Below are 24,466 nucleotides of genomic sequence, written 5' to 3'. Positions count from 1 at the left end.
TCAGGAAAATATCGTTCTATTGTTTTAAAATATAAAAATATAAAAACGTAATTTTACGGAGCCAAGTGTAATGTTTCTACTAAAGAAAAAATAATATTAAGACTCATTTAATTTATTCAATCGGCTTATCCATTGCAAAATTTATTATAAATTTGTTGTACCGTACAAAATAATGTAGAAATAATGTGCGAAGATAAATGCTTTTTATTTGATAGTTCCATGTTTTATGTTACAAAACTTGTAAAACAGAGGAAGTTCTTATTTAATTTTCCTGCCACTTACATATACTGACACTATGTTACGTTCATCACCGCTGTATATGAATCTCTGAAAATTCTCCTCGAGCGTATATTTTCTGAAATTATTCAATAAGCTGTCTTTCACATTCAAGTCGACGATGAGAGCATCGAATTCTTTGCCTGCCATGAAATTACCGACTTTGTCCTCAATTGAGAGTGCTAAACACAAAATCAATATAATCAATACAATTGTAAAAAGCATTTTGTACATGAATGTATAGAGCATTCTTAATATATACCGTCAACCCCTTACCTCTAGCACCTCCTAATGTTGCCATATAAAAAGCGTCTTTGTAACTAAGCGGTGTATAATTGTCTCTTGTCAAGGACAGACAATTTGATACTCGTAAAACCGATCTCATCTCGTCCAATATACTGTAACTGGCTCCACCTGAAACATCTAAGAAGACACATTCATTTTTAACGTGATGAACATCGTGTTGCAGTGTATATTAATTAAGTTAAATCTTAAAGCTTGGATACTAAGTTAAATATCCAAATTATTGGCATAAAACTTGTACAAGGATTCTTGTGGCACCTGTTCCAAGTCCAACTTTGATACTGTTAGCCTTTAGCCTCTGTACATCGCAAAGACCGCTTTTCAGATACGTGTTCGAAGAGGGACAGTGAATCACAGCTGTTCCTCGTTCTTTGAGAATGGCAAGTTCGCTGTCCGCGAGATGAACTCCGTGCGCTAATACTGTCTGTGAGACGATCAGATACACTATATGAGTCTAACTGGGCTAATCATAGATTTTCGTGTAAAAGAAAACGAAATATCGATTGTTTCAATCTATTTCGTATAGACTAATGATATATTATACCTTATTAGTGAGAAGACCAGCGGCGTCATAAACAGCCGTGTATGAAGGCTGGTTTGGGAAAGCTGCTTCTACTGCCGCTATCTCGTCTTTATTTTCAGAGACATGAGTCTACGGAGAATGGGGAACACTTTGTATTTATATAACAGACAGCATTGTACGTTATTGACAGCATATCGAGCTCAATAAAAAATACCTGTATATGTAAATCTTGCTCTTTAGCGATCTTTGCCAGCTCTTGCATTAATTCCATATCACAACTCAATGCAAATCTTGGCGTGATGACCGGCCTTACAAGTGGGCTCTGCAACAAGTTTGGAGCAATGTAATATCTTTCTGCAATTGATCCCTACATTATCTGTAATTGAAGAGCCGTCATCCTGTCGCGATGTCGCAGGCAATCAAATACGAGTTTGCATTTACCCCTATTCGCTCAATAGACTTTATGAAAGCCACGGTTTCCTTAATCGACTTCTCGGTGCTCTCGCAGTATCCATCGTCACGCGGTGCGTTCATATTCACTTTCCCGATGAAAGCTCGTTGGCCCAGCTTCGCAGCTTTCCTCGCGAGGATCGTAGACGCCTCGGCGTATAAAGATGCAAAGTAACACGCCGTTGTTGTGCCCATTTTGACGGTTTGTTTCTGCAACAACATATGCGATATTTAACATAATAAAAAGTTATATGAATATCTTGAATAATTGTACATTCTGCGATAACATTTCGGATAGAATCGCTAAGTACCACGACTGCTTCAAAAACTTGTTCCGCAAATTTCGTATCAATGTACTCTCTCTCCAGCGGAAAGGTGTAATTCTCCAGCCATTCCAAGAGACACTTGCTGTAGCCCAGTCCAAGATTCGGAAACTGTACCGCATGAGTATGTCCGTCGATGAATCCAGGTATCATAAACTGTTCGCGTGACAAAATATTAACTTCGTCGTCATCTGCGAGAAATATTGTGAGAAAATCTGAGATATCATCGTCTATCCCCTGTTGACTAGTCTGTGGATTCTCCATAACACGAATAATCTAGATATTGCATAAGATAATGTCACTAATATATCTCTGTATTATTTTATATGAACTATATATATGTAGTAAGAAAGTAAATGTAAGATATGTTAAATATACCTTGCCATCTTCAACAAATACAGCAGCGTTCTCCTTAATAATCAATTCCTCATTATCATCTATGCAAATCAACGCACCAATATAAACTTGTCGAACCATTGTGCTATATTCTCTATACGTAGATGCTTGTAACTGAAACAATTAAAAATATTATATACATTGCTATCCAGTTTTATAATTGCATTCAAGACATTTTAATACTTTTATCTACATATTTTCTATCTGCAATTATTATTAACTTTTTCATTTTATCAGAAGCTATATATATTATAATATATTGTTAATATTGCGTAATTTAATTGTTAATATTAACATAAGATAGATATGAGGATTGATTATGAACATTATGATATCCAGGTATCTTGAAACGAGGCAAAAATTACAAAAATAAAAAAATTCACTAGAGTAACCAAGATTTCATTGGTCGAAATCTAGTAAATCTGTTTACTTTTGTAATTTTCACTTTGTTTCAAGGATACATAACACTCAACCCCAAGATAAATTTGCTATTAAAAATCTCTATTGAAATATAGAAGGCTTGTTTTTAGCTGAACTTCTTGCACGGTTCACCTTTCCTCTCTTTCTTTTCATATTGGAGAGAAAAAGAGAAAATATGAACTGCGCAAGAAGTTTTCAGCTAAAAAGCACAGGCCAATTATTTTGATATACCAAAATAATAGGCTCCGTCATTTTATTGTATACAAACGAAAGAAAAAGTGATTTTTCTTACATCGTAAAGCTCTCGTTACGTCCGCAAATGAATTATCACTCGGCAAAACGCGTCTGTCACGATTCACTGTCGGTGTATTCGCGACGCTTGATTTTCGCAAGTGTTACGTTATCATCGATAACACACTTGATTGTTCTGTTATCACATCATTGCGTCGGTCGTTCAAGGACGGTCGCAGCCAGCTGATCCGAGAGGGGCATCCATCCCCCCGCGCAACCCGCAACTCGCAACGTCCGATTCGCATTTCGACACTCGCGCGATTACTCGAATATACTCGACAGACATCGAAACATGACCTTTGTAAACTTTGAATAAAAATTATCAATATTTGCAAATTGAAAATTTAAAACAACCGCGAGCGAGGCGGAAGTGCACGCTGAAGATACGAATAATGCGAAATGTTGCGCGTTTATAGGAAAAATGCACAGACGGTCGATAAATCTTCAGACGCTGGTAATTTCCCACATATGTATTATCGATTTATGATAGAACTTTCACTGAAATAAATGTAGATAAAGCAGAAGTGTTGTGACTCCGAGCAAAACGATAATTCATGATAAGAAAATAAAAATGACATGTGTACATTTTTTTTACAATTAACGCATGAATAATCAAACTGGACGATAACGATGAGAGAGCAGTTAAAAATAAAAATCGAATGTTATCGAGTCTTAAGTAAATATATATATGTATACACACATACACAACGTCTATGAAATATTAGGATAATAAAAAATATAATAAATCGTAAAATTATTATTATATAAAATTAATATTACATTACAAGCTAAATTTTAACGGTAATGTGAATTTCCATGAAACCTCTGTCCTTAACGATCTCTTCTCTGTCTTCTAAAGAATACGAAAAGCAATGAAAAAATATTTTTTTTGTTTTTCTGCCTCTCAGCGTTTCTTGTCTTCCACTCTGAAAACCCTTACATAATTAGTCTTATCAATATGATAGAGAGAGGAGAGAAGGAAAGAAGTTGTTGCTTAAATAAATAAAAATTAAAACGAGTCAAGAATCCTCGCATCAAGTTACGTTTGATTTTTCCTGGTTTCTTTATTAATAATATATCTTTCTGAATATTTCGAAACATTTTAAAATTTAAAACAAATTTTCTTATTTTTTAAAATAACAGTTGATAATAAATACAATATCCCCAAATATCTTTCGACGTTTAAAACAAAAAAATTTCGCGGTTCTCAAATGTCTCATTAAAATTTCTCAGCGAAGACATACAAATGTTATAATCATACCGTTTTTTCTTATGCAAATATAATATAGTGCCGTAGATAACCCTCTTGTTGCAACCACGTTGAATGACGAATGTCGGAAGTGAGAAGCGTGAATCGTACCTTGCATTTCGCGCAGAGATAAATTGGTTCTTTCGTATGCGGGTTCGATAATATAAACTGATAAAACATTTTTTCTTTGTATTAATAAATAAATGTATTATTCAATCATACGTGTACACCTTCAGCGCAAATGGATATTGATCAACATTTATTGATACACTGAACGAAAATATGAGTTTTATCGTAGCGTTAAACATTAATAATCGACGAAAGAGAAATTAAATTTATTTCGCACGGCAATGCAAGAGAATTTGCATAATTTGTCATTTCCGAAGACATGATACAAACGCAATTGCAGGAGGGAATCGAAAACAATCCCGGCACTCGCGGCTGCGGCGCGACCTCGTTAGACAAGGCGCGAAACGAACTACTGCAATTATTAATTTATTCAGCCTTTCTATTAATTGACATACGTTACAGTGTACACTTAGTCTTGCTACTTATTTTACTGGTACAGCTAACCAGACCGCGCAAACATCAATGAAATCACATCGGATGAGGCGCCGTGCTCCTCATTTGACGGTATCTATCGAAAACGCCTCTGATCAACCATTCGTTCAACGATTCGTGGCAAGTGCTTACTATCGACAACGCTTGAATCACGTAGAGAATGAGGCAGAAAATAAGAATACTCGTCAACATTATATGCCATATTGATAATTGTCTTCTTCTTCTTCGTCTTTTTACTTGGAAAGACGATCTTGTGCTAAAAAAAAAGAAATAATGTTAAAAGGAACAATCTCTCTCTTATGTTAATGACTAGATAAAATAAAAGAGAAATTAATGATTACATTGATTTACGATCAGAATTAATATTTTCGTTGTCGGAAAGCTCGGGAGAGATCTCCTTTCCGTTCGTCCAAACCTCGTTCTCGATTATTCCACAATTTATTGCACTTTGGCTATTGTTGGAATGACTCAGTCGTAGCACGTCGTTATTTTCCTCTCTCGAGCTACGACGAGACTCGGTCTGCTCGAAGATACCCCGTAATTCGCCGATATTGTTGGAAGTTCTGTTGACAAATATTTAAAAAATATCCAATGTATACGCAAGGATTATATATTTTTTTAAATTAAATATATTAAATATATTAATAGCTTTTTAACATTATCTAACAGATGTTTCAACTATTAGCTCAACCTATCTAGATCCAAGTCAATAATAATATTACTAACTCGGTATGATTCAGTTTTTCAATTTCCTTCGGGCATTCAGAGCTGAAGGACGGTCTCCTGAGAGTCATGCGTCCGGAAACGGAATTTCGCTGTCTCACGATCTCCTATATAGAGCATAAAGCAAGATATATAGACAATATAAAAAAAAGGGAAAGTAAACAGGCAATCGTGTTATGCGCGTTATTGTGTTAGTAGTGCAGAACGTAAGAGGACAACACCGTTGAGATACCAAGCTGTAAAAGCAAAAATTCAAAGCTAAAACAAATTGCCTTTGTCACATCCTGCATACTGCCCATCGGCCGAGACATCGTGGCCACGCTGGCTCTTCTCCTATTAGCTTCTTTCTAGAAAGAAAAATTGACGAAAAAAAACATACCGATTAATCGACAGAACGAAATTAAACAAGAAAAAAAAATGAAAGTGCAAGCTGTGAGCGCGTTAAAAAAATCCCTGCGAAGTTGTGCGAATGTGCGAGGTACGACAACGAAGCGACCGCGACGGAAGGTGCGAGACGAGATATGATGAATGTCTAACGTGCAATAATAAGCTGGCGAAAGAAAGCAATGAACGTGATCCTCCAGTATTTCCGAACCAATACCATACGATTATTGGCGAGTATACTGTTCCTGCTGATGCGAGAATGTTCATCGTTGAGCTCGCCGAAGTTCTCCTCCATCGGTATGTTGTTCTTTGCCAGGATCCGTCTGGAAACGAACAGCGCGCACTATCACTGATACCGTCTCATTGTTACGAAAACGAAGGAGGGAGAACGTAACATCGAACGCTATTACAAATTTTTCACCAAGAATATTTATCCCGAACACTATCCGACTATTAATTGATCTCTATCGGAAAAGGCAAGGTCTCTGAAAGTTTTTTACTCACGACAGATAAAAGATCGAAGACGTGAATATCATATTTTTGAAAGCTGATGCAACATCAAAGCTCAAAATATAAAATTGAACGAACGACCAGCGAATAAGGGGAGGTGATAAATCTGACCCTCACTTAGTCTCAGCGACGTTGGCGGTCAGCTTCTCGCACTGGGACTGCAACGCATGGACATACTTGTCGGCCAGCTGAACGGCCCGGGAAACCCTACGCTCCTGGTGCACGGCGCCTAAGGTCTCGGCCGCGCAGGATACCCTGTGCGCACATCGCACAATCATGTCCAATTGATGCCTGACCCGCTCCACCCGCTCCGCGGATTCCCTGTCCGTGCATAGTGGCGCGAGTTCCTGACGTTACGCAAAATTCAATCCCTTCAACGAACCACGGAGAACGACTACTAACTGGCAAATGCCTCGCGGATACAATTCAGACGCATTTCAGCCGATTTAGCCGAAGGCTCTGCGTTTTCTATTGTAATACAATTGCTCGAGAAAAGGATTAATAAACGACAAGATATTTTCGTGGTCACTTGCCTGAATGTCCTGCTGCATCTTCCGCACTTCGCAGGAGAGATTTCTCTCGGATTGATCGCGTTGCCGACACGACATCGCTATCCTTCGCGGTAGGGTCAATCTGTCTATGGAAAGACACAACGCGAACGCCGTGTACTTTTTCTACAACAGGAACAATATCATATAATATTAATTATCCGCTGAAATAATGTAATTTTCATATTTTGGACGTGTTTATTTACCTGCAGTTCTAGCTCGCTTAGATTCTCTCTGAAAATGAAGATTATTCGACAATTAATTGTACGATCGAATGCTGCGTCAAGTTTCCAACTCACCTGCTCTCTTCGGAATCTGATAAATTAGCTAGCCCAGATTCTCGTAGACGAACTTCCGTGAGACTCGGGAAAACTCTGCGATTGCAACTTTCCGGAGTCGAAGATGGATTTCTCAGTCTACAAGCGCAACCGTACTTCGGTCGAGCGAGGTTTTCACCCTCCGAAAATGATCTGTTCATCTTTAAAAGCCACTGTAACAACAAAATGATGTTGCAGAATAAGCAATGAGAGAAGAATAATAGAAACTCGATAAACGTGTTCGTCGAGTCTCTCGCGAAATTAGCGGACGTTCGCTGTAAATTATCTTTCGGTATCTAATGACTTTCAGAGTGGCGGAAGAGAACGGGATACGAGACGGCGTGTAGCTTGTTGACCGCCGCTGATTAACAATCACTGCATATGCAAGATTAGGGAAGTTCGTAATGATAAGAACAGTTAGCTCGGCACAGATCGCACTTCCAGTGGTAATATGACCTTCGTTCCGTAACGTATTACATGCGTTATCGCATCACGTTCGGATAAACATTATCGGGGAAAGAATGAGAATGCAAGAGAATTGCACGCATTCCAGCGTAATTGAACTTGTAATTGATGAAAAGGAAAGACAAATGGGTAAACTCGAAAAGAAGGCAAGTGATTCGATGCGACTCAGTTGAAGCGACTATCATACTTTTTTGCTCTAAATGATTAATTACCGCCTTATGAATACATTGACGGCGGGAAAAAAGAACACCAGTGAGAATTTCGGCGGCCTTCCCTCTTCGCTTTTCCACTAATATCTGTCGAACGTTTACGTGGCAAAACCTAAGGCAAATATTATTTCTCATATCAAACGAGATAGACCGCCGGATGTAGAAGGGGCACGTGCGTTGTGTGCGACGCTACCGCACTTCAATATAATATTTATAACTTCGCGGTATCCCGCCGGAATCTCCGTGTTGGACGAACACGGCGATCTGCAGAAAAAGATAACAAAATGCCATCGTTTGATTAATGAATGATTGATAAATGACGCGCACGTATGACTTTTCTAATTCATATTACCGCGAGGTCACTTGACGATCGTTTCTTGTTGAATTTCTTCGTGTTGCATGATAAAGGAATAAATATCCAACGTTACATAAAATTTGCGTAAGACAACTAAATGAGTTAATGATACTTATCAAAGGAAAAAAAACGCACAACGTGCGTGCATGTAATTTCCTTCCTTTGCAATTACAATTAAAAAAAAAAAAAACATACGAGGAGCCCATAAGTAGCCGATCAATTTAACGTGATGATGATGATGAAGAAGTAGATAAGTTTCAATCGGTCGCGAAGCAACTTATAAGGTAAAAACTCGCGATCAGCCTTGCCGTCTGGATTTTTCGCCGCAGATCTGTGATTAGTGGCAACTGCGCCAGTAAAAATCAGTATAACTGAACGAATAAACAAGAGACGTCTCGCCGTCGGGGAATACTCGCATAAAAATGAAAATCGACGGAGCTCGTCAATTCTGTGTACTGTAAAGTATATATATACATATGAGAGTAATTGAGAGATAAACGCAGAAATATAAACGCGATTAAATATAAATCATAGCCGGAACATCGTCACGAAGAGTTTCCGCAGTAAAAATACGATTAACTCGATCATATATATTTGCAATGGGAGATTTATTAGCCGAGAGCTGATAAATTGCGATAGAGGTAAAGATGTGATCTAACTGATGACAAATTAGCGTGTCGTTCGGAAGCGAGCTGAAAAAAATCGCATGACTTTGAAATATGTGGGATTATTCCGTGGCTATTTTAGACGACCCGTTAAACCAAGTAGCTGCTGCTTGTGTTTATTTACTATTCGCATGTAAATATGGGCACAAAGGAAAAGAGATACTATTTTCGAACGAGTAAATTATCATCGGGCACAAGTCACTTCGGTCTTTGTGAACTAAAAAGTGAATGAAGGAGCCGTAAAAATTGTGCAATTACTTTTAACGCGTTTCACGAACGCGTTTCCTGAACATCTTTCGCTCACATCGTCACACGTTTTATAAGTTACAAAACGTTTAATGTAAAACGTTTATGCAGTCAATCAATACGTGTATCATCATGTAGGACAGTTAATAAAATAAACAATATTGCACCAAGAATTGTAAAAACAATTATATAACTAGTTTTTCTAGTAAATCTCATTAAAATCTGTTTACTTCGTGGAAGTACGATTAACACGCTGTCTCTCTTAGAGATATTGCAATATTAAAATAATATATGTAACAAGCTTCAAGGTTACTTGAACTCTCTATTACAGATATTAAGAGCCACATACATTAATTACAGGATTGTGACATGAGCTAGCGATAGCGGTCTGTCTACAGTGATAGACGCGGTGACCGTGTGTCAGATATTCCATATGAGTAATTAGTGCCAATTGACCGCGGATTTATCACCGATCATTCCTTTAAAACAACAATAATTGTCGGCTCGCAACTGCGCGGCTCAATCGACCGTGATCAAAACACCCGCGTGACAAGGCTTGCGTTTCTGCAGCTTTAAAATGCAAGCTCAATTGTCTTCGTGCAACCGCGATTGAACTCGCTCGTTGATGCTCAAGTTACGCGCGCCGAGAGCACGCTATCCCATCCAATTTTATGCTGCATTCCGATATTCACAATGTCAGTACTAAAAATCTATATTTTTCTATATTTTGCGTCACGTATACTACAGGATTTTCAGTACTGACAGTTGTTGACAGTAAATATCGGAATGCAGCCTTTACCTAATCCGACAGCGCCGCGGATCAAATCGCTCCTTAATCTTTCCTTCGTTCTACGGGAATGTTCCAGGAGAAAAAAGTGTTATGTCTTCAATTTATATTTAAAATTTTTCTCAGCAACCAACCTGTTTTATCTCCTGTTTTGTCTCCTTCACGTCTTGTTCGCGTGCTTTTTCATCGCTCTCCGTCACGTTCTTGCACGACGTCACCCTCGTGGAGACCGGATCGGCCAACGACGTGGACGACACGACGTTGACGGCCTTGCCGACCTCAATCGCGACTTTCTCGTCGATGCCGCATCGATCATCGGACCCCGTCGTCGCCGGTTCGCTGCCCGAAACGGCCAAACTGTCCTCGCGACTCGACATTTGGCTATCGACTGACCGTTCGATTGGCGACTGACTCCCGCCGTCGACTCTCCGCACGCTCGCCCAAGAGTGGGGATCCTCTGAATCCGCGATCTTCGCTGAATCTGCAGGAGAAAACGAAATCGATGATTCAATAAGGCAACTCGAGAGAAATTTCCACGATATCTCCTCTTGAGACAGATGTGAGAAATCGTCGACGATTGGAAAGATAAATATTGCACTTTGATACGCGTGATAAATTTTTCCTATCGTTTCATTAATGTAAATTAACAATTAACATGATATATTACAGATTCCACGTATCCGTTTGACTGATCGGTTATCAGAATAAAAATAAAAAAAAAAAAAATTTAATTAAGATCGGATCAGAGATGCTTACCAGCTTGACTACATGGTAACAGTCGGCGATTTAGCATTGAGCATGCTTGCGAAACGTTCTTGTTCGAACACGATTCAGGTCCTAGTATCACACTCTTCACTTCCGTCTTGCACTTGCCTGTGAACGTCGAAGCTGAGTGCACGGAAGTGTCGTCATCTTCCTTGTGTTCGCCGATGGGAGACAGTGGTATTTCTGAAATACCCAATTCGGTGGAATTCACTGGAACGGAAGAAGCACAGTCGGGAGCCTCGACAGTTCTAGCTAACTCGTTTCCGGCTTCGTGTGAAAATTTCAAACGCGTGGGCGCCAAATGAACTTTTCTAAGTATCGGCTCTTCGACCAGCAGCGGTTCATCGTCCAGCAGGCTGTCCTGGAATTTTCGCGGTGTGGAGTTCGAGGAATCGCTGTCGCTCTTCACGTTGCGGTAAACATTCCTCGCGGCGGCGGTCCCTTCGACTTGCGCGGGGGAGTCGTCCGGATTGCACGGAGATTGTCTCACTTCCAAATTAGATCCCGGATGATCCTTGCGCTGATCTTGCACCGTCACCACATCGAACGAGCGGTAGTAGACCGAGATCTTTCTGCGGGGACTCGTCGGAGTGCTCGCACTGCTTACTTCCGGTACCTGGAAACTTTTGGCTTCTCCTTCACTTGTCTTCTCCTCCTCCTCCTTCTCCAACGTGGCCTTCGAATCCATTTGCGGGACGCTCGGCACCTTCGGCATTTCGCACGATCGATTCTCCTCAGAACGGCCCGGATCTTCTTGATCGGAAACGCTACGTGCTTCCGCGACAAGAGTAGATTTTTCACTACGGTCTTCCTGCGTTAGACCGTCTCCTCGCGCGAATGGAGCATCGGTTTCAGGATTTTGACAACCGAATGTTCGCCAGCGCGAGTCGTCCGCGGTTAAGCTCGACGATAACGTGTGTATCGATCGGTACCTATTAACAAAATAATCAGTTTGAATTCCAGCAATTTAGTTTCCATCAATACTTATATACTGTTTAACATGTTCACGATGATACAGAATATTTCGTGGTGACGTTCTCCTTTTTTCTTTTTAACGACCAATGACATTTTGCAGCAAATCGAACCGTTATATATTTTATAGGTAATTTACGTAAAACCCGACTTTGAGTTCTCGGACAACGGACAGACTTTGCAATCGATAAGAGTGCTCTCGATGATATCGTGCAACTCTTCGATGATGGGCTCGATGACGCGAAACCGATTTTGGACGTCCGTGTACGTCTTTATAACTCTTGAGAACGAGTCATCGTCTTCGTTATTCACGCAGCCCGCAGACCGCAAACCCGTCTCCGCTTTCGGCCGGCTAAAATAGCGATCATAGCAAAGAGACGTTGAAGATTAAGGCAAGCTAAGTACACCGGGCATAAATTAACGCATTGAACAACTAGCGCGTAGTTAATCGCGGAATTCACAAAGCCGACTATTTAACTTATATCTATTATAGACGATATGTTTTCGCGCGATAACTGTTTAAATGTCAGCAGTAGCCGACGGCAAAACGCAAGTTCATGCATAACGCGAGTCTATTAAAACTTTTAATAGCCTTGAAACTTTGGCAGCGTGGAAACAAATTGAGCTAAGCATATTCGAGATGTGATATTCATCGTTTTCGTTTTCTCTATATAACGCTTACGTAATAACATTTAAAAAAAAGTTGAGAACAATATGCGGCGATTGTGGGAGCTAAAACGTTTTTGTATGATTAGAACAGATATTTATATTCGTAAAAATAATTGTCTCAATTGTCTTCCAAATATTCGCCTGCAAATATCAATCTCATTAACAATATATTCAGGATGTGATATTCATTATTTTCATTCTCTCTATACAGTGCTTGCATAATAAAATTCAAGAAAAAAAAATAATTGCGAGTAATATGCTGCGGTTGCGCGAGCTGAACGTTTTTGATTAAAGCAGAAATTCATGTTAGATAATGGTCTCATTCGTATTCGCCTGCAAAGGCCGAGATCGATCTCGATGACATAAACAATTCGTGCGGATTACAGAGACGACTAATTAGAACTGCACGCGTGGTGCACGCGCGCATAGATTTAGCGCAACGATGCCATTAAGGCAACAAATCAAACTGTCCTTGCTACGCGCGATTAATGTCTTTTACATCGCAATTACATCAATGCTATCTGCATCTGTATCTTATTGTCAAGTTAAATGTACGCACACACGTGTCGCGTACTCGTAATTAATTATTCTATTATTTTCCATCGGTTCATCGCTAGTTTCGACCTCCGATCTCTCCCCCTCCCCCTCTTAAAGAATTTATCCCGAACTTCGCATCAATAACCGACGAGAAGTTAAGACGAGATTGCTCTAAGAACTACTGTACAATGAAAGATCAATCTCGTATCGTATCGCGCGACAAGTGTCTTTGCGGTAGAGAAATTTTTTTCGGTTTAAACGAGAAAACTACTTCCACGGGACGTGATTTTTTTCGAGTTGTCCGAAACGCCGCTCTCGAGGTACCGATACGCGCGACGGGAAGGTTCGGAACGTACTGATTGCACCCGCCCGGTGAATCAAAGCTCTTCCCCAGCGGTGTTGACGTCTTCTCCTGCATCGCGTAGCCGGATGTGGAGATGATCTTCGGATTGCATTTCGTGAGATCTCTATAACGATTGAGGTAATCGTCTGTGTAAGAAATACATGATAACGTGTTTTCCCAGCAACTTATTCTTAGCTTCCGCGGCGCGTGGTCTGAAGGAAAAAAAGAGTTAATAAACGTCTGAGAATATTTCTTATCCATATCTGACATGTCGATTCTAATTCTCATCGGCAAGTCGTCTCGCGGATATTTTTCTTTCTCTCGCGTGGAAAAAAACGAGTTTGTCGTAATTAACGACAAAGATTTCTATGTTATCTAAGCGCATTTATAATAATTGCACTTCTAATAAACAAGCGTGTTTAACGCGTTACGAATTCGAAGCAGAGGCATTTTGAAGGAGAAAACGAAAAGTCAGGAATAAATTCTGACTATACAACTTTACGAATTTGAAAATTAAAAGATAAAACCCGAACGCAAGTTAGATTGGCCGGTAAACACTTTTTATTGCGAGAGCTGAGATGGAAATCATGATTTAAGGCGAGATTCAGGGCAACTCGGTTATTTTTGCGTGGAGTGTCATTCGCGAGCGCCGTCATATGTGCAGGCAACGAGCAATCGTCGAGAAACGCGCGGCACCGCTATTTTTATGGGAAACCCTGAAGACCCGCCCGCTATACCCGACCTTGATCCAGATATACGAATCGAATGGTCATCTGCTTCGGAAATCGAAGCGATATTTCTCCCGTTTATGCGACTTTTTATTTGCTCAAGATTGTAACGTCTATAATCGGAACGGCGTTTCGGACTTTCATAAGAATCAACTCGTCCGCAAGGTCACCGCTTGCCTATGTAAAACTCGTTCGATATAACAGACTCGCGATAGACTCTTCTTCTGCAAAATTATCCTCACTTCGGTTTACGGTACGCCGAGTATGTATGACTTCGCACACAGGCGCGCAAGTGTTTCCCATTATTGTTTCGTTGCGAACGCTGTTAACTTACGCGTGCAACAGATCCCGGAAACTCCTGACGCCAAGTTGGTCCAAACTGCCGGTCGCATTTGCCGGATCAGCTCGGAGCTGCGTGCTCGCATCTCGCCTCGTGTCATGCCTTGTGATCTCTTCTTCTGCCTGTGAAATAATGCGATTTGTATGTGAACAGAAGAGAACAAAGAAAAAAAATAGAGAAAAACCGTGAACGTGAAATCGACGAGCGCGTGTATCGCTTTGTCATGAAAATCGGCGCTTACTGCAAACGCGGTCATCCGATCTGACTATGGTAATGCCGCGACAGGTATGACGCGCGTGTCAAGGCGATTATTTAGTGCCTTATCAACATCAGTTATGTTCGAGGTAAAAGAAGAATTTCGAAAGAAAAATAAACCGGATACAACTAACCATATGCAGTAGAAAAGCTGCTTTGTGTTTCAATTCGTTGACCTTGTTAGCCCTTTCGTTCGTGTCTTGCGGGTAAGATGAGTCGTCGATGAAACCTCGCACCGTAACAAAAAACTGTTTAACTCTGAAAATAAATCGCAAACAAAACGTAAAGCAAGCTCGATCGAAGTTGTGCAAGGGAACCGATTAATAGAGGAGAAATAAAAAATAATTAAACTGAAATATAATGACTTTTCTAGATCTTCCAATGTCGCGGAAATCGCGGCGTCGTATTCGTTCAGTTCTTCCTCCAGTGCTTGTATGTCGTCCTCTCCGCTGCGTTCAAATGTGAAGCCCTAAAATACGTAAAGTATAACGTTAAGAAAAAAAAAGAACTTAAAATCTCTATAACAAATGTTCACGTGTCACCGTTGTTCCGGTAGCACACAGATAATCGTCGCAATTAATTTATCACGCGTTAAAAAGAGTATCGAGTCAAAATGAATGTTTTCACTTACCGACGTCTTCAACTCTGCGTATAATGAATCTTGAAGCGGCACTTCCTCCGATTTATAGGGCGTGCTATGCATGTTACATCTATTTGTGTCCGGAATTGGCGACATCGAAAACTGTAAATGTAATCGTGCCGATTATACCACGAGAAATATCACTTTTATACGATTTACATTTCCGTAACATTAACTAATAGCTTACTCTTCCTTGGGGCGCCAAAAACACGCTAGAAGATGACAACGACAGCAGTTCCGCATTTTTGTCCACAAGTTCACGATTCTTTTCCCGCAGTTCCTGCAGTATATACATTTCTCGCTGTAGAGTATTATAATTCGTGGCTGTACGATACACATACGGAACAACATAAACTTACGTAAATGTCGCGTTCATAGCTCTCCTTCATGTTATTATTCGTGTCCTTGAAATTAATCACCATGGTTTCTAATTGTTTGCAACTTTCATCCTTTTCGTTAACTTCCTTCTGCATTTTGTTGAGTTTTTTCATACAATCCATTTTCTCTTTGGTGATCTTCTCCAGTTTTTCTTCCAAAGATGATATAGTATGTACCTATTCATTTGTACGCGAAAACAAAGTGTTTAAAGATTCAGCATAAAAAAAGATTCCTCATAACTAAATATTTGTATATTCAACGATTTATATTCAATACCTTGAATATTTATATTCGGATATTAGTTAGGAAGGATTATGCAGAGAAATACAAAGTGAAAATTTAATATCTTTCGTTTGCGCAGATGCGTACATCTATGAATCTATTTATACGTCCGAACGGAAGTCATAAATAAGTCCCCATAAAATAATAAGATGCAATTAGTTTTACCTCAATCTGCGCGGCTTCCAATTTCTTCTTCAACTTCTCATTCTCTTTCATATATTTCCGAAGGGCTGAGGACATGGTCTCTTCCTTTTCATTTAATTCATTTATTTTAACTTTCTGCTCGTCGTTCTCTTTTTCGACTTCCTGACATTTCTGAATGTAGTACTTTCTGCATCGATAAAACGCATAACATAAGCATAAATATCGTAGAAATGTTTATATAAATAAAATAAAAGATTTTTCGAATTTATCCGCGAACATCAGTTGGAAACACTTAAAAAAAGCAAAGTTAATCATACGCACAGCTTATTCTCAGTAGTGCTGCATTGTTGTTTGAAACTGTCGATCAACGCCTGGTACCGCTCCAGCTCGTCGCGAAGGAAAATGTTCTCCTCAGAGACTGCACGTAATTTCTCACGAAGCTCCAATTCCACGATATCTCTATCCACATCCATGGTTTTCATCGAAGAGTCTGCATCGCTCACGAAGCTGCAATAATTAGTGTACGTCGTGTTATAACGGTCGTTGTACAAAAAACAATTATTATTAAATGACGTATAACGCACATCCTATGTTCTTAATGTCAAACACATTAAATTTGCCATTATGTTTTTATTTAATATATTTGTTTAATGCGCGCATTACATTTGACATTACGCTTTTATGTACGATATATGTATATATTTAATGTCAGAAGAACCGAGCGTTTATCCATACCAAGCAGTTTATAATCAAAACGCTAATTAAACGCCATAAATCATGTAAAAAGTAATATATCTTGTAAATCCAAATTCAACGAATAGAAAAAAAAAGACATAATTGGACGCGCGCGCATTTAATAAAATAATACGTTGGCAAAGAAATTAAAATCCATCATATTAAAATAATCCATCTGTTATCCACATGTGTTAAATTCGCATTATAATATTATCGTGACGCGGCGTGGGCCTAATTTCCCGCTTACTTCTTGTATCGATCACAAATCATAATCGGTCAAGCTGATGTTGACGGTGCAGGATCGAATGCGCCTATTACTATCACAAACATGTCAGCATCGCGTCGATGATTTAACTCGGAGCTCCTCGACAATTAACATTTGCGACAGTAATCGAGTCGTTGCGTTTAACAACTCTGTGGAAACAAAATTCGCAAGTACGCTTAGCGCGCGATCGATCACACGTGGAAGACACGTAAGTAATTCCAAAAATAAATCGGCCGATTTCCTCCCGTTTAGCCGATCGCGGTTCAGCGCGTTAACGAGATCACCAGATATGACCATAGGCGAGCAGCGACTGAACACCTCACGCGAATTGCATAAGATATATCGAGTGCCGATTTCCAGCTGCTATAATATTCGCGCGTCACACAACCGCAAGAATAACACCTGTGTGTCGCTTACTCGACTCTATCGGGATCGACGGCAAGAAAAACCGGCGGCGGCCGGCAACTCGTGAAAAACTTTCGAACTTAACCGCGAGAAGATATACATACACACATACACACGTACACACGTGCGAGGAATGCTCGTGCGAAGTAAACACTCTTTCCGTCAATTCGTCGGTCATTTTTTCGCTTCGCGCTTATGTCGATCGTATCGAATTAAACGCGAGATTTCGGCACGCGTGTTCTCTTTCTCGGCAGGCAATCGCGACAATTACTTTTATCGCGAGCGACGTATACTTAGGCTGCATACAAACGATCGGCTGCGTACGCACGCATGGTGCACGTGGCATTACTCGTTCGAGAAAATCCGAATGGAATTAGATAGAAATAAGAAATATAATCGAATTGCGTGCTTTGGGCAGATCTCTCATTCGTGAACTCTCTGAAAAATACGTCTCTTTTTATTTCACGTTTGTCGCGTTAATATAAGTGCCCTATTAAACGCACGAACCGCATGAACAGATTTCTCGGTCAATTTTGAGCTTTTCATTATATGAGTTCATTATTTGAATCTTATCGGCTTTTTCGGACAGGGTCGCTTCTGTAAAATTTAACGAGCGATATACGTCGCTTGCTCTATATACGCATGTAAGTAAAGAAAGTAAACTGGCTCGATGCTCGCGATAAACATTTGCATACGCATGTTTGCATTCGTGCATGTACATGTTTATCTGTTACGCGTATCGCATGCTCGTAGAACCGCGAATAATTTTTCAACGTGTCTAAATGAAGGTAGCGTAGTCAGCTTAAGCGAGACCCGAGGTGTTGCACGATCGAAGCAGTCCAACCGCTTATCTAGCATTCGCGATAATGTCGCGGTGTATTGAATGGGCGAGGAAAAATATTACCGTCCGCATGCGTTTTACGAGGTCTTCCAGAAATAATCCATAAGAACGGCGGCCAAAGATCGCGTTAATGTACGTCGCGACTGAAAACTTCGCGGTATATAAATCCATAGGTTTATGCTATACGTAATAATAAAGCCAGGTGTGTGTGTATGTGTGTGTACCCGTCTATTTGCTCAAACGGTGTCGATCGAAAACGGTTAAACGAATCCGTTCGCGACAGTACCACTAACAGTAATACCTCGAATAACACGGTGATACTTGACGAGTTGCACGAATTTGAAATAACACGGTCACTCAATAAAAGAAATCGCAAATGCGAAGGTAGAGCTTATGTTGTTTTTTTTTAGTTCTTTTTTAATAATCCCTTGGAACTACATGCCCGGGGAATTTTATATGAATCTGGTCTTGAATTGCACGATTTCTAATAAAACGGAACCAATTAATCGTGTTATTCGCGGTTTACCTGTTTACTCCGCGCGCGAAGAGCGCGAATAACTCGGTTAGCCTCTAATCAATTTATCTGCCAACCGCGCCGCTCTTTTTCCCGGTCGGAACGCGCGTTCCACGTATCGAGTTTACGGTTCACTGGATCCCGCGCTGTTACATCGTCCACGCGATAGTTTCGCGTCGCGGTTTCTTAATCTACGGCGCAATTCCCGGGCCGCATTAAAGGCATGGACGAGGATCAATGCGTTGCCATTTAAAAGGCGCATCCGTCCCTCGTTTTTCTCTCCGACGATAATTCTGCGTCTCTGATTACCGAGTGGCGATCAGGTCAAATCAGTTTCGCGAAGTCGCGCGTTTATAAGCGTGTGACGTTTTTTTTCTTTTCTATTCTAAACAGATGCTTCCGCTTCCTCTTACTAGAGTTTCTCCCGGGCATTGCTATTGCTGTCCTGTTGTATCTTGGCGATCCAGCACTTCGTCGCCTCCTTGAATTGATGTAAATTCACGCGATTGCTCGTCGAAACGGCGGCCAAACACCTCCATAATTCTTCCAGATTGTCGATCCTATCGATCAAAATTGACACGTTACAATTTGTAGAGACAAACCTTCTCGCGGAAATCGATCTACAGCACAAATTGCACAGACAACACTAAATATCAATAAATGCCGTGCTTATTTACGTGCACATATATCAAAACGCATGCGGCCCGGCCCGGAAACCGTGACAGTTCGGTCCGCCTCGGCTTGTATACTTCGCGTGGCTGTCCGTAACTCGTCTCGCGAAAATGTGCACGTGTCCTACACTTAAAGCCGTGCGCCAAGTCGTCGATCGCGTTTGTCCTTGTATCGATTGGCCGTACACACACCGGCAATTTGTTTCCGAGCTAGCTAGAGGTATCGCGGTCGCGTCTCACAATCGTCAACATTGGCGAACGGCACGTCTGTGCATATAAGGAAAAATAACGTTCCTGCTTCGGGCGCGGACACTCACGACAGGTTCGGCAATTCATCCTGAACGTATTTGATGAATCTGATGATCGGGATCGCATCGCTCGTCGAATCCGGCGTCGATATAAAGTCGTTGCATTCCATGAATATCTGCTGCAAAACTGGAAAAAAACGACGGGTTGATTTCCGGTCACTTTCCGCGCTCTCGAAAAAGAAAGATCTGTATATTCAATTCGCGATGAGTTACGTCCATCGATGTAGAGATTAACTTTAATCTCGGGTTAACTTGCTTATCTTTTTCTAGTTCTAATTGAAAAAAGATAAAGGTAAACAGAGATTAAAAATTAATCTTCATTTGTGGAAATGGACACTTAGAGACGATTTGGACGAGGCACTCGTACGAAATAGCCCTACGAATTAATCCTCAGTTGTAATCTCTACTTTTCTATACAGAGTTAAATTCTGTTTAAAAACACTCTGCCTTTTGGACATGAAAAATAATTGCTCTCCACTCTGTATGTGCGCTTACCGTACTTTCACCCTCTACATTGCGTTATTAATTTTTAAATAAAATTTGATTCTGTGCAGAAAAGTGGCAGAAGTCGCAGCTAGTCCATGCATAGGTTAAAAACCATAAATTTCAGATCGAATTGAACGCGACAAAAAGGATCCGGTCCCAGGAAACGGTTGTTCGAGTTTCAAGCGGGACGTCAGTGATCTCTACGAGTACCTCGATATTCGCACAACGCAGAATTTTCGACTTCGGGTCGAGCTGGAAATTTCATCGGCGAGTCGAGTGAAAAAATTACCATTCTCCAATTCGGTGTCCAGGGTGTCCCCCGTCTCCGCGGACATGGTGTCGCTGGACTTCCGCGAACCGTTGCCGAAATTCTGCACCGATTCTGCGAAAGATAGATACACACATTATACACATACAGAAGGATACTCGATTTGTATTTTCACAGAGGCCGCGAAAAGACGCCTTTGTCCCGACGCTTTTGTAATCTCGACGACAAAGGAACCAACTGAAAAGCCGGGCTGCCGGGAATCTCGGGTTTCGGGTTCTCGGGCCGAAACCGCCCCATTCTACCGTCCTGAGAGGGCAGGGGGAGGGGCCGGCAGTGCCGAGGACCCGTTTACCTTCGCCGCGACGACTCGTCGCAGCGAGAAAAGAAAAATTATCGCGCTAATTCGGCTAATTGATCGATTTCCCCGACGCGGGGGTAGTCCAGGGTAGTCGCGGTTAGACAGCGCGAGAAATCGGATTTGTTTGTTCTCCAGCCGCACTCCCCTATACACTTTCTCCCACGCGACTGCCGCTCTCACCCCCTCGGCCGCCGCGATCGCGAAGAGAGATTCGATACCGAATTAATTTCGATGGTACGGAGACCAAGTCTTGCGGAGTCTAACCGTAATTAGCGCGTTCGCGCTATCGCGATAAAGACGCGAGGATCCTTGCGTGGCTCCAGTGCTACACTCGCTCTTGCTATACCCGATACCGTATCTAGGACGTAAATAAGCGGCCCAAGTACATCCGTCGTTCGACAAAAAGATCCCATATCCACACGTGTGCTGGTGCACGTGTCCACACCCACCTCCGCCCCCTCTCGAAAAAGGATCCAAATTTCAGCGATACCCACGACACCTTTAGAACTCGCGCGGATATGAGCGAATTAATCGGCGACGCGACTATCGACAGCGGATAGTCGCGCCAAGTTCGAATCTACTCGCCTTCAAGGACGGACACATGCGCAGAGCCGACAATTGGCCGCTTTTGTTCTACGCATGCGCGATCAAGAACGATGATCGTAAATGATCACGGACGAGGAAAGAAAATTTTGAAATCCAACTCTAAAGTTGGAAATTACTTTCGAGAATTAAATAACTCTGATCTTTTTAAGATGAAGTCGATTCGTAATTGATGTGAGAACATGCAGGTATAATAGCTCGATAAATAAATTAACGTTGCAATGAAAGACTCTGCAAGTATAATAAAAGCGCTACCAACCAATCATAAAATAACACGATAAAAACGGCATTAATTAATTTTGCAAAATCTCGAATTTCTCGTAATTTATGTTAATAGCTTCTAAGATACGGTACAAGATTCATGAATAAAAATATTGGAACGCTATTTGACCTATGAACGTATATTATACAATTAGTTAAATGTAAAATTGCAATCATTAGAATGGACTGTAATTACATCTTTATACAATTAAATTTTTTTAGTACCGATTCCAGTGCAATCTATACACAATGTTACCCAACATCTTTTTGTAACTGTTATTAAATGTACAGATACTGTCGAAGCACGAGATATTTTCGTAATAAAATAAATTTAAGAAATAATTTATTATTTATTCCGTATATCTAACATGTTACATGTTAAGGAAATATCTTTTGTTCTCAAATTTTTCAACCAATGAAGATGGCAGCTTCCTTCATCTTGTCGAGCGCTTTGGCTGTCACTTTAGAGGTAGGACAATAGAAGTCCTATTAGATACTGACGAGCATCATGTTCACACAGATGCAACATCTCCGCACTCCGTTCCTCGGTCCAGTTTGTAAACATACGAAACCAGTATCCAATCGGGTATTTTAAAAGCGCGACTCTATGTTCCTCGGAATTTAGCTCTTCTCTTGGATCACATACTGAAACTAATACATACATTGTTAGGTAAAAAAGACGACCGCGTGTACTGTTCAAAATTAAAACAAACGACTCATATTACATACCAAAGTTAAGGTAGAAAGTTATACTCGCTAGAATGCTATGTATTCTTGGCGAATTCACCCTACAATCGAACCACGACAGCACGTTCGTAATATTAAAAATTATGTTGGCGCCTAATTCCCGGATTGGATAAAAATTACATGGTTGTTTGCATGGTTTTAATATTCTGTATATAATTTCCATCAGCTTCAAAAATCTCTCATCAGTCTCATAGTTCTCGAATTCAAGTCCGTGATTGGAATCTCTTATGGCATGTAGCACTTCCAGCCAAACTGCATTCGACAAACTGCCATTCGAAGCAACTCTTTTTCCTTTTTTATATTACCTGCACGAACGATTCTAACACGGCAGGAATCAAATCGTCCATTTTAAACAGTTCCTCCCAGAATCTGTTTCTACTCAATGGATTTATATTAGGCATATATTGAAGCAAACTGATTGCTTCCGTTAATAAGTCATCTGCAACGGAGATTTCAAAATTATATTAATTATGCAAAAGGATTCTCTCGTGCAATTACAGTACGTACAATTAGTTGAATTCTTTAATATAAAGGTTTATAGAATCTCCGAAAAAGCTGCATTCCATAAGATTAGCCGCCCAATCCGATTTATCCAGGTTTTTACGATTTTTCCAGAGATTCCACACAACCGAGTGTAAGAACTTGATAAGTTGAATTAATATTAACAAATTGTTAGATGTTAAATGGCTCAGGATTCGTATAACTAGCTCTTGGTCGCGGCCTATTGTATCGATGGCCGTTTGATCACTGCTGCATACATTGCCAATGATACCCAAGATTATTTCCTGAAAATATATCTGTAGTTATTAAAACAGCCAAAATTCGTTGTTAAAATAGTTTCAGTAGAACTCAATCGGATGTCATGATAGATAAGTCGTACAGTCAATCGTGGTTCGTTTTAAATCACCAATGCCCTCTTTGCTAGCTTAAGAAAATTGTGTAACATAAGATGTGATATATCACTTCTTCTCTCGTACTCAGATCCCATAAAGTACGAAGTCAAATCTTTAGCTCTTTTGTCCAGCCATTTTTGTCAATCTGAAATAAATTACAATATATCAAACACTTTAATCTTACAAGTCTAACAAGTATTGCAAACAGAAAACTTAATTTAAGAAATTAAAAAGAAACAGATTGCAATAAAAAGATCATATCGGATAAACCAAAATTTCAAAAAAATATTCTGCATAATGTTGCTGTTCAATTCTGACTCGCACAATATTATTATATAAAGGGAGCTTTCCAGCAAGCCACACAAGTTGACACCAAACATTATTTCCTTTTTAGTAATGAGTAACAAAGACAAAACGACACTTGTGTCGACTTGTGTCGCTTGCTGGAAAATTCTCAAAATAGTTAATACTTAAAGAATAATTTTTATAAAAAATTACCTCATGTGTAGAGACTTCAAAGTGTTGTTTATCCAATTGCTAATGTGGAGATTTTTACCCACGGTATCGTCTCTCAAGATTTCTCACACACTTCTAATTCCTGTTCACTGACGTCCTGCGAGTCCATCATGTAGGAAATTCTGCCATGTACCTTCAACATTTTCACATAACCTTATTGAAAGCTAATAGGTAATTCAGAGAGCGTCCTTTATATATATGTTACAGTAAAAGTGTAAAATTTAACAATTTGTAAGTTGTAAATACCTGTCCGATATTATAGAATGCGAGTTTTTATATATACGTATATCTTACGAGCTATACTTAGATCACGTTCTAACCTTACGGGCGGACAGGAACTTGGGCGAACAGAAACGAAGGAATAACAGGTACGTCGAACACGTGGTGTCGTAGAAAACGCGTACCTTCTCATTGTGTCGCTGACAAAGATTGATGATTCTGCTTGATTCTGTCCCATCGCGAACTGATCTCGAACTGTTTTGGAGTATTGGAGTCTGGAGTCCTGGACTGTTCCGGACCACTACACGTGAGCACGTGACCA

The 24,466-nt window shown here is 40.3% G+C and overlaps 2 protein-coding genes and 1 long non-coding RNA gene across 7 annotated transcripts; all 3 read right to left on the bottom strand.

Moving 5' to 3' along the window:
- Positions 1-124: 124 nt before the first annotated feature.
- Positions 125-3,559, bottom strand: Dhpd (guanine deaminase). Its single transcript, XM_071787121.1, has 9 exons — positions 2,984-3,559; positions 2,254-2,385; positions 1,864-2,151; positions 1,544-1,762; positions 1,317-1,424; positions 1,124-1,231; positions 838-1,003; positions 553-699; positions 125-458 (listed from the first exon to the last, which is right to left on the bottom strand). Exons 2-9 carry the CDS (start codon positions 2,350-2,352, stop codon positions 259-261), a joined length of 1,335 nt encoding a protein of 444 aa, XP_071643222.1. The 5' UTR covers positions 2,353-2,385; positions 2,984-3,559; the 3' UTR covers positions 125-258.
- A 467-nt stretch (positions 3,560-4,026) lies between these two features.
- On the bottom strand, positions 4,027-20,703 carry LOC139818421 (uncharacterized). 5 transcript variants are annotated; one of them, XM_071787115.1, is made up of 23 exons: positions 20,569-20,703; positions 19,803-19,920; positions 19,228-19,374; positions 16,376-16,561; positions 16,076-16,241; positions 15,610-15,804; positions 15,438-15,530; positions 15,242-15,352; positions 14,976-15,079; positions 14,745-14,868; positions 14,350-14,477; positions 13,301-13,411; positions 10,758-11,698; positions 10,136-10,482; positions 7,257-7,447; positions 7,164-7,191; positions 6,943-7,083; positions 6,527-6,756; positions 6,117-6,222; positions 5,788-5,862; positions 5,519-5,622; positions 5,134-5,355; positions 4,027-5,048 (listed from the first exon to the last, which is right to left on the bottom strand). In XM_071787115.1, the coding sequence occupies exons 1-23, from the start codon at positions 20,612-20,614 to the stop codon at positions 4,829-4,831; spliced, it is 4,134 nt and encodes a 1,377-aa protein (XP_071643216.1). In that variant the 5' UTR covers positions 20,615-20,703; the 3' UTR covers positions 4,027-4,828. The 5 variants fall into 5 exon arrangements, with proteins under 5 accessions (XP_071643216.1, XP_071643217.1, XP_071643218.1 ...); XM_071787116.1 differs by lacking the exon at positions 5,788-5,862 and having other exon boundaries at positions 20,569-20,654; XM_071787117.1 differs by lacking the exon at positions 13,301-13,411 and having other exon boundaries at positions 20,569-20,652.
- Positions 20,704-23,395: 2,692 nt separating this feature from the next.
- LOC139818426 (uncharacterized) lies at positions 23,396-24,464 on the bottom strand. Its single transcript, XR_011733429.1, has 3 exons — positions 24,330-24,464; positions 23,908-24,058; positions 23,396-23,554 (listed from the first exon to the last, which is right to left on the bottom strand). It is a non-coding gene; the product is annotated as an uncharacterized lncRNA (long non-coding RNA).
- Between the last annotated feature and the right edge of the window lie 2 nt (positions 24,465-24,466).

The sequence above is a fragment of the Temnothorax longispinosus genome, chromosome 8, assembly GCF_030848805.1.
Source record: "Temnothorax longispinosus isolate EJ_2023e chromosome 8, Tlon_JGU_v1, whole genome shotgun sequence".
NCBI lineage: Eukaryota > Metazoa > Arthropoda > Insecta > Hymenoptera > Formicidae > Temnothorax > Temnothorax longispinosus.
Note: the sequence above shows the minus strand (reverse complement) of the source record. Positions and strands in the feature narration are given on the sequence as shown.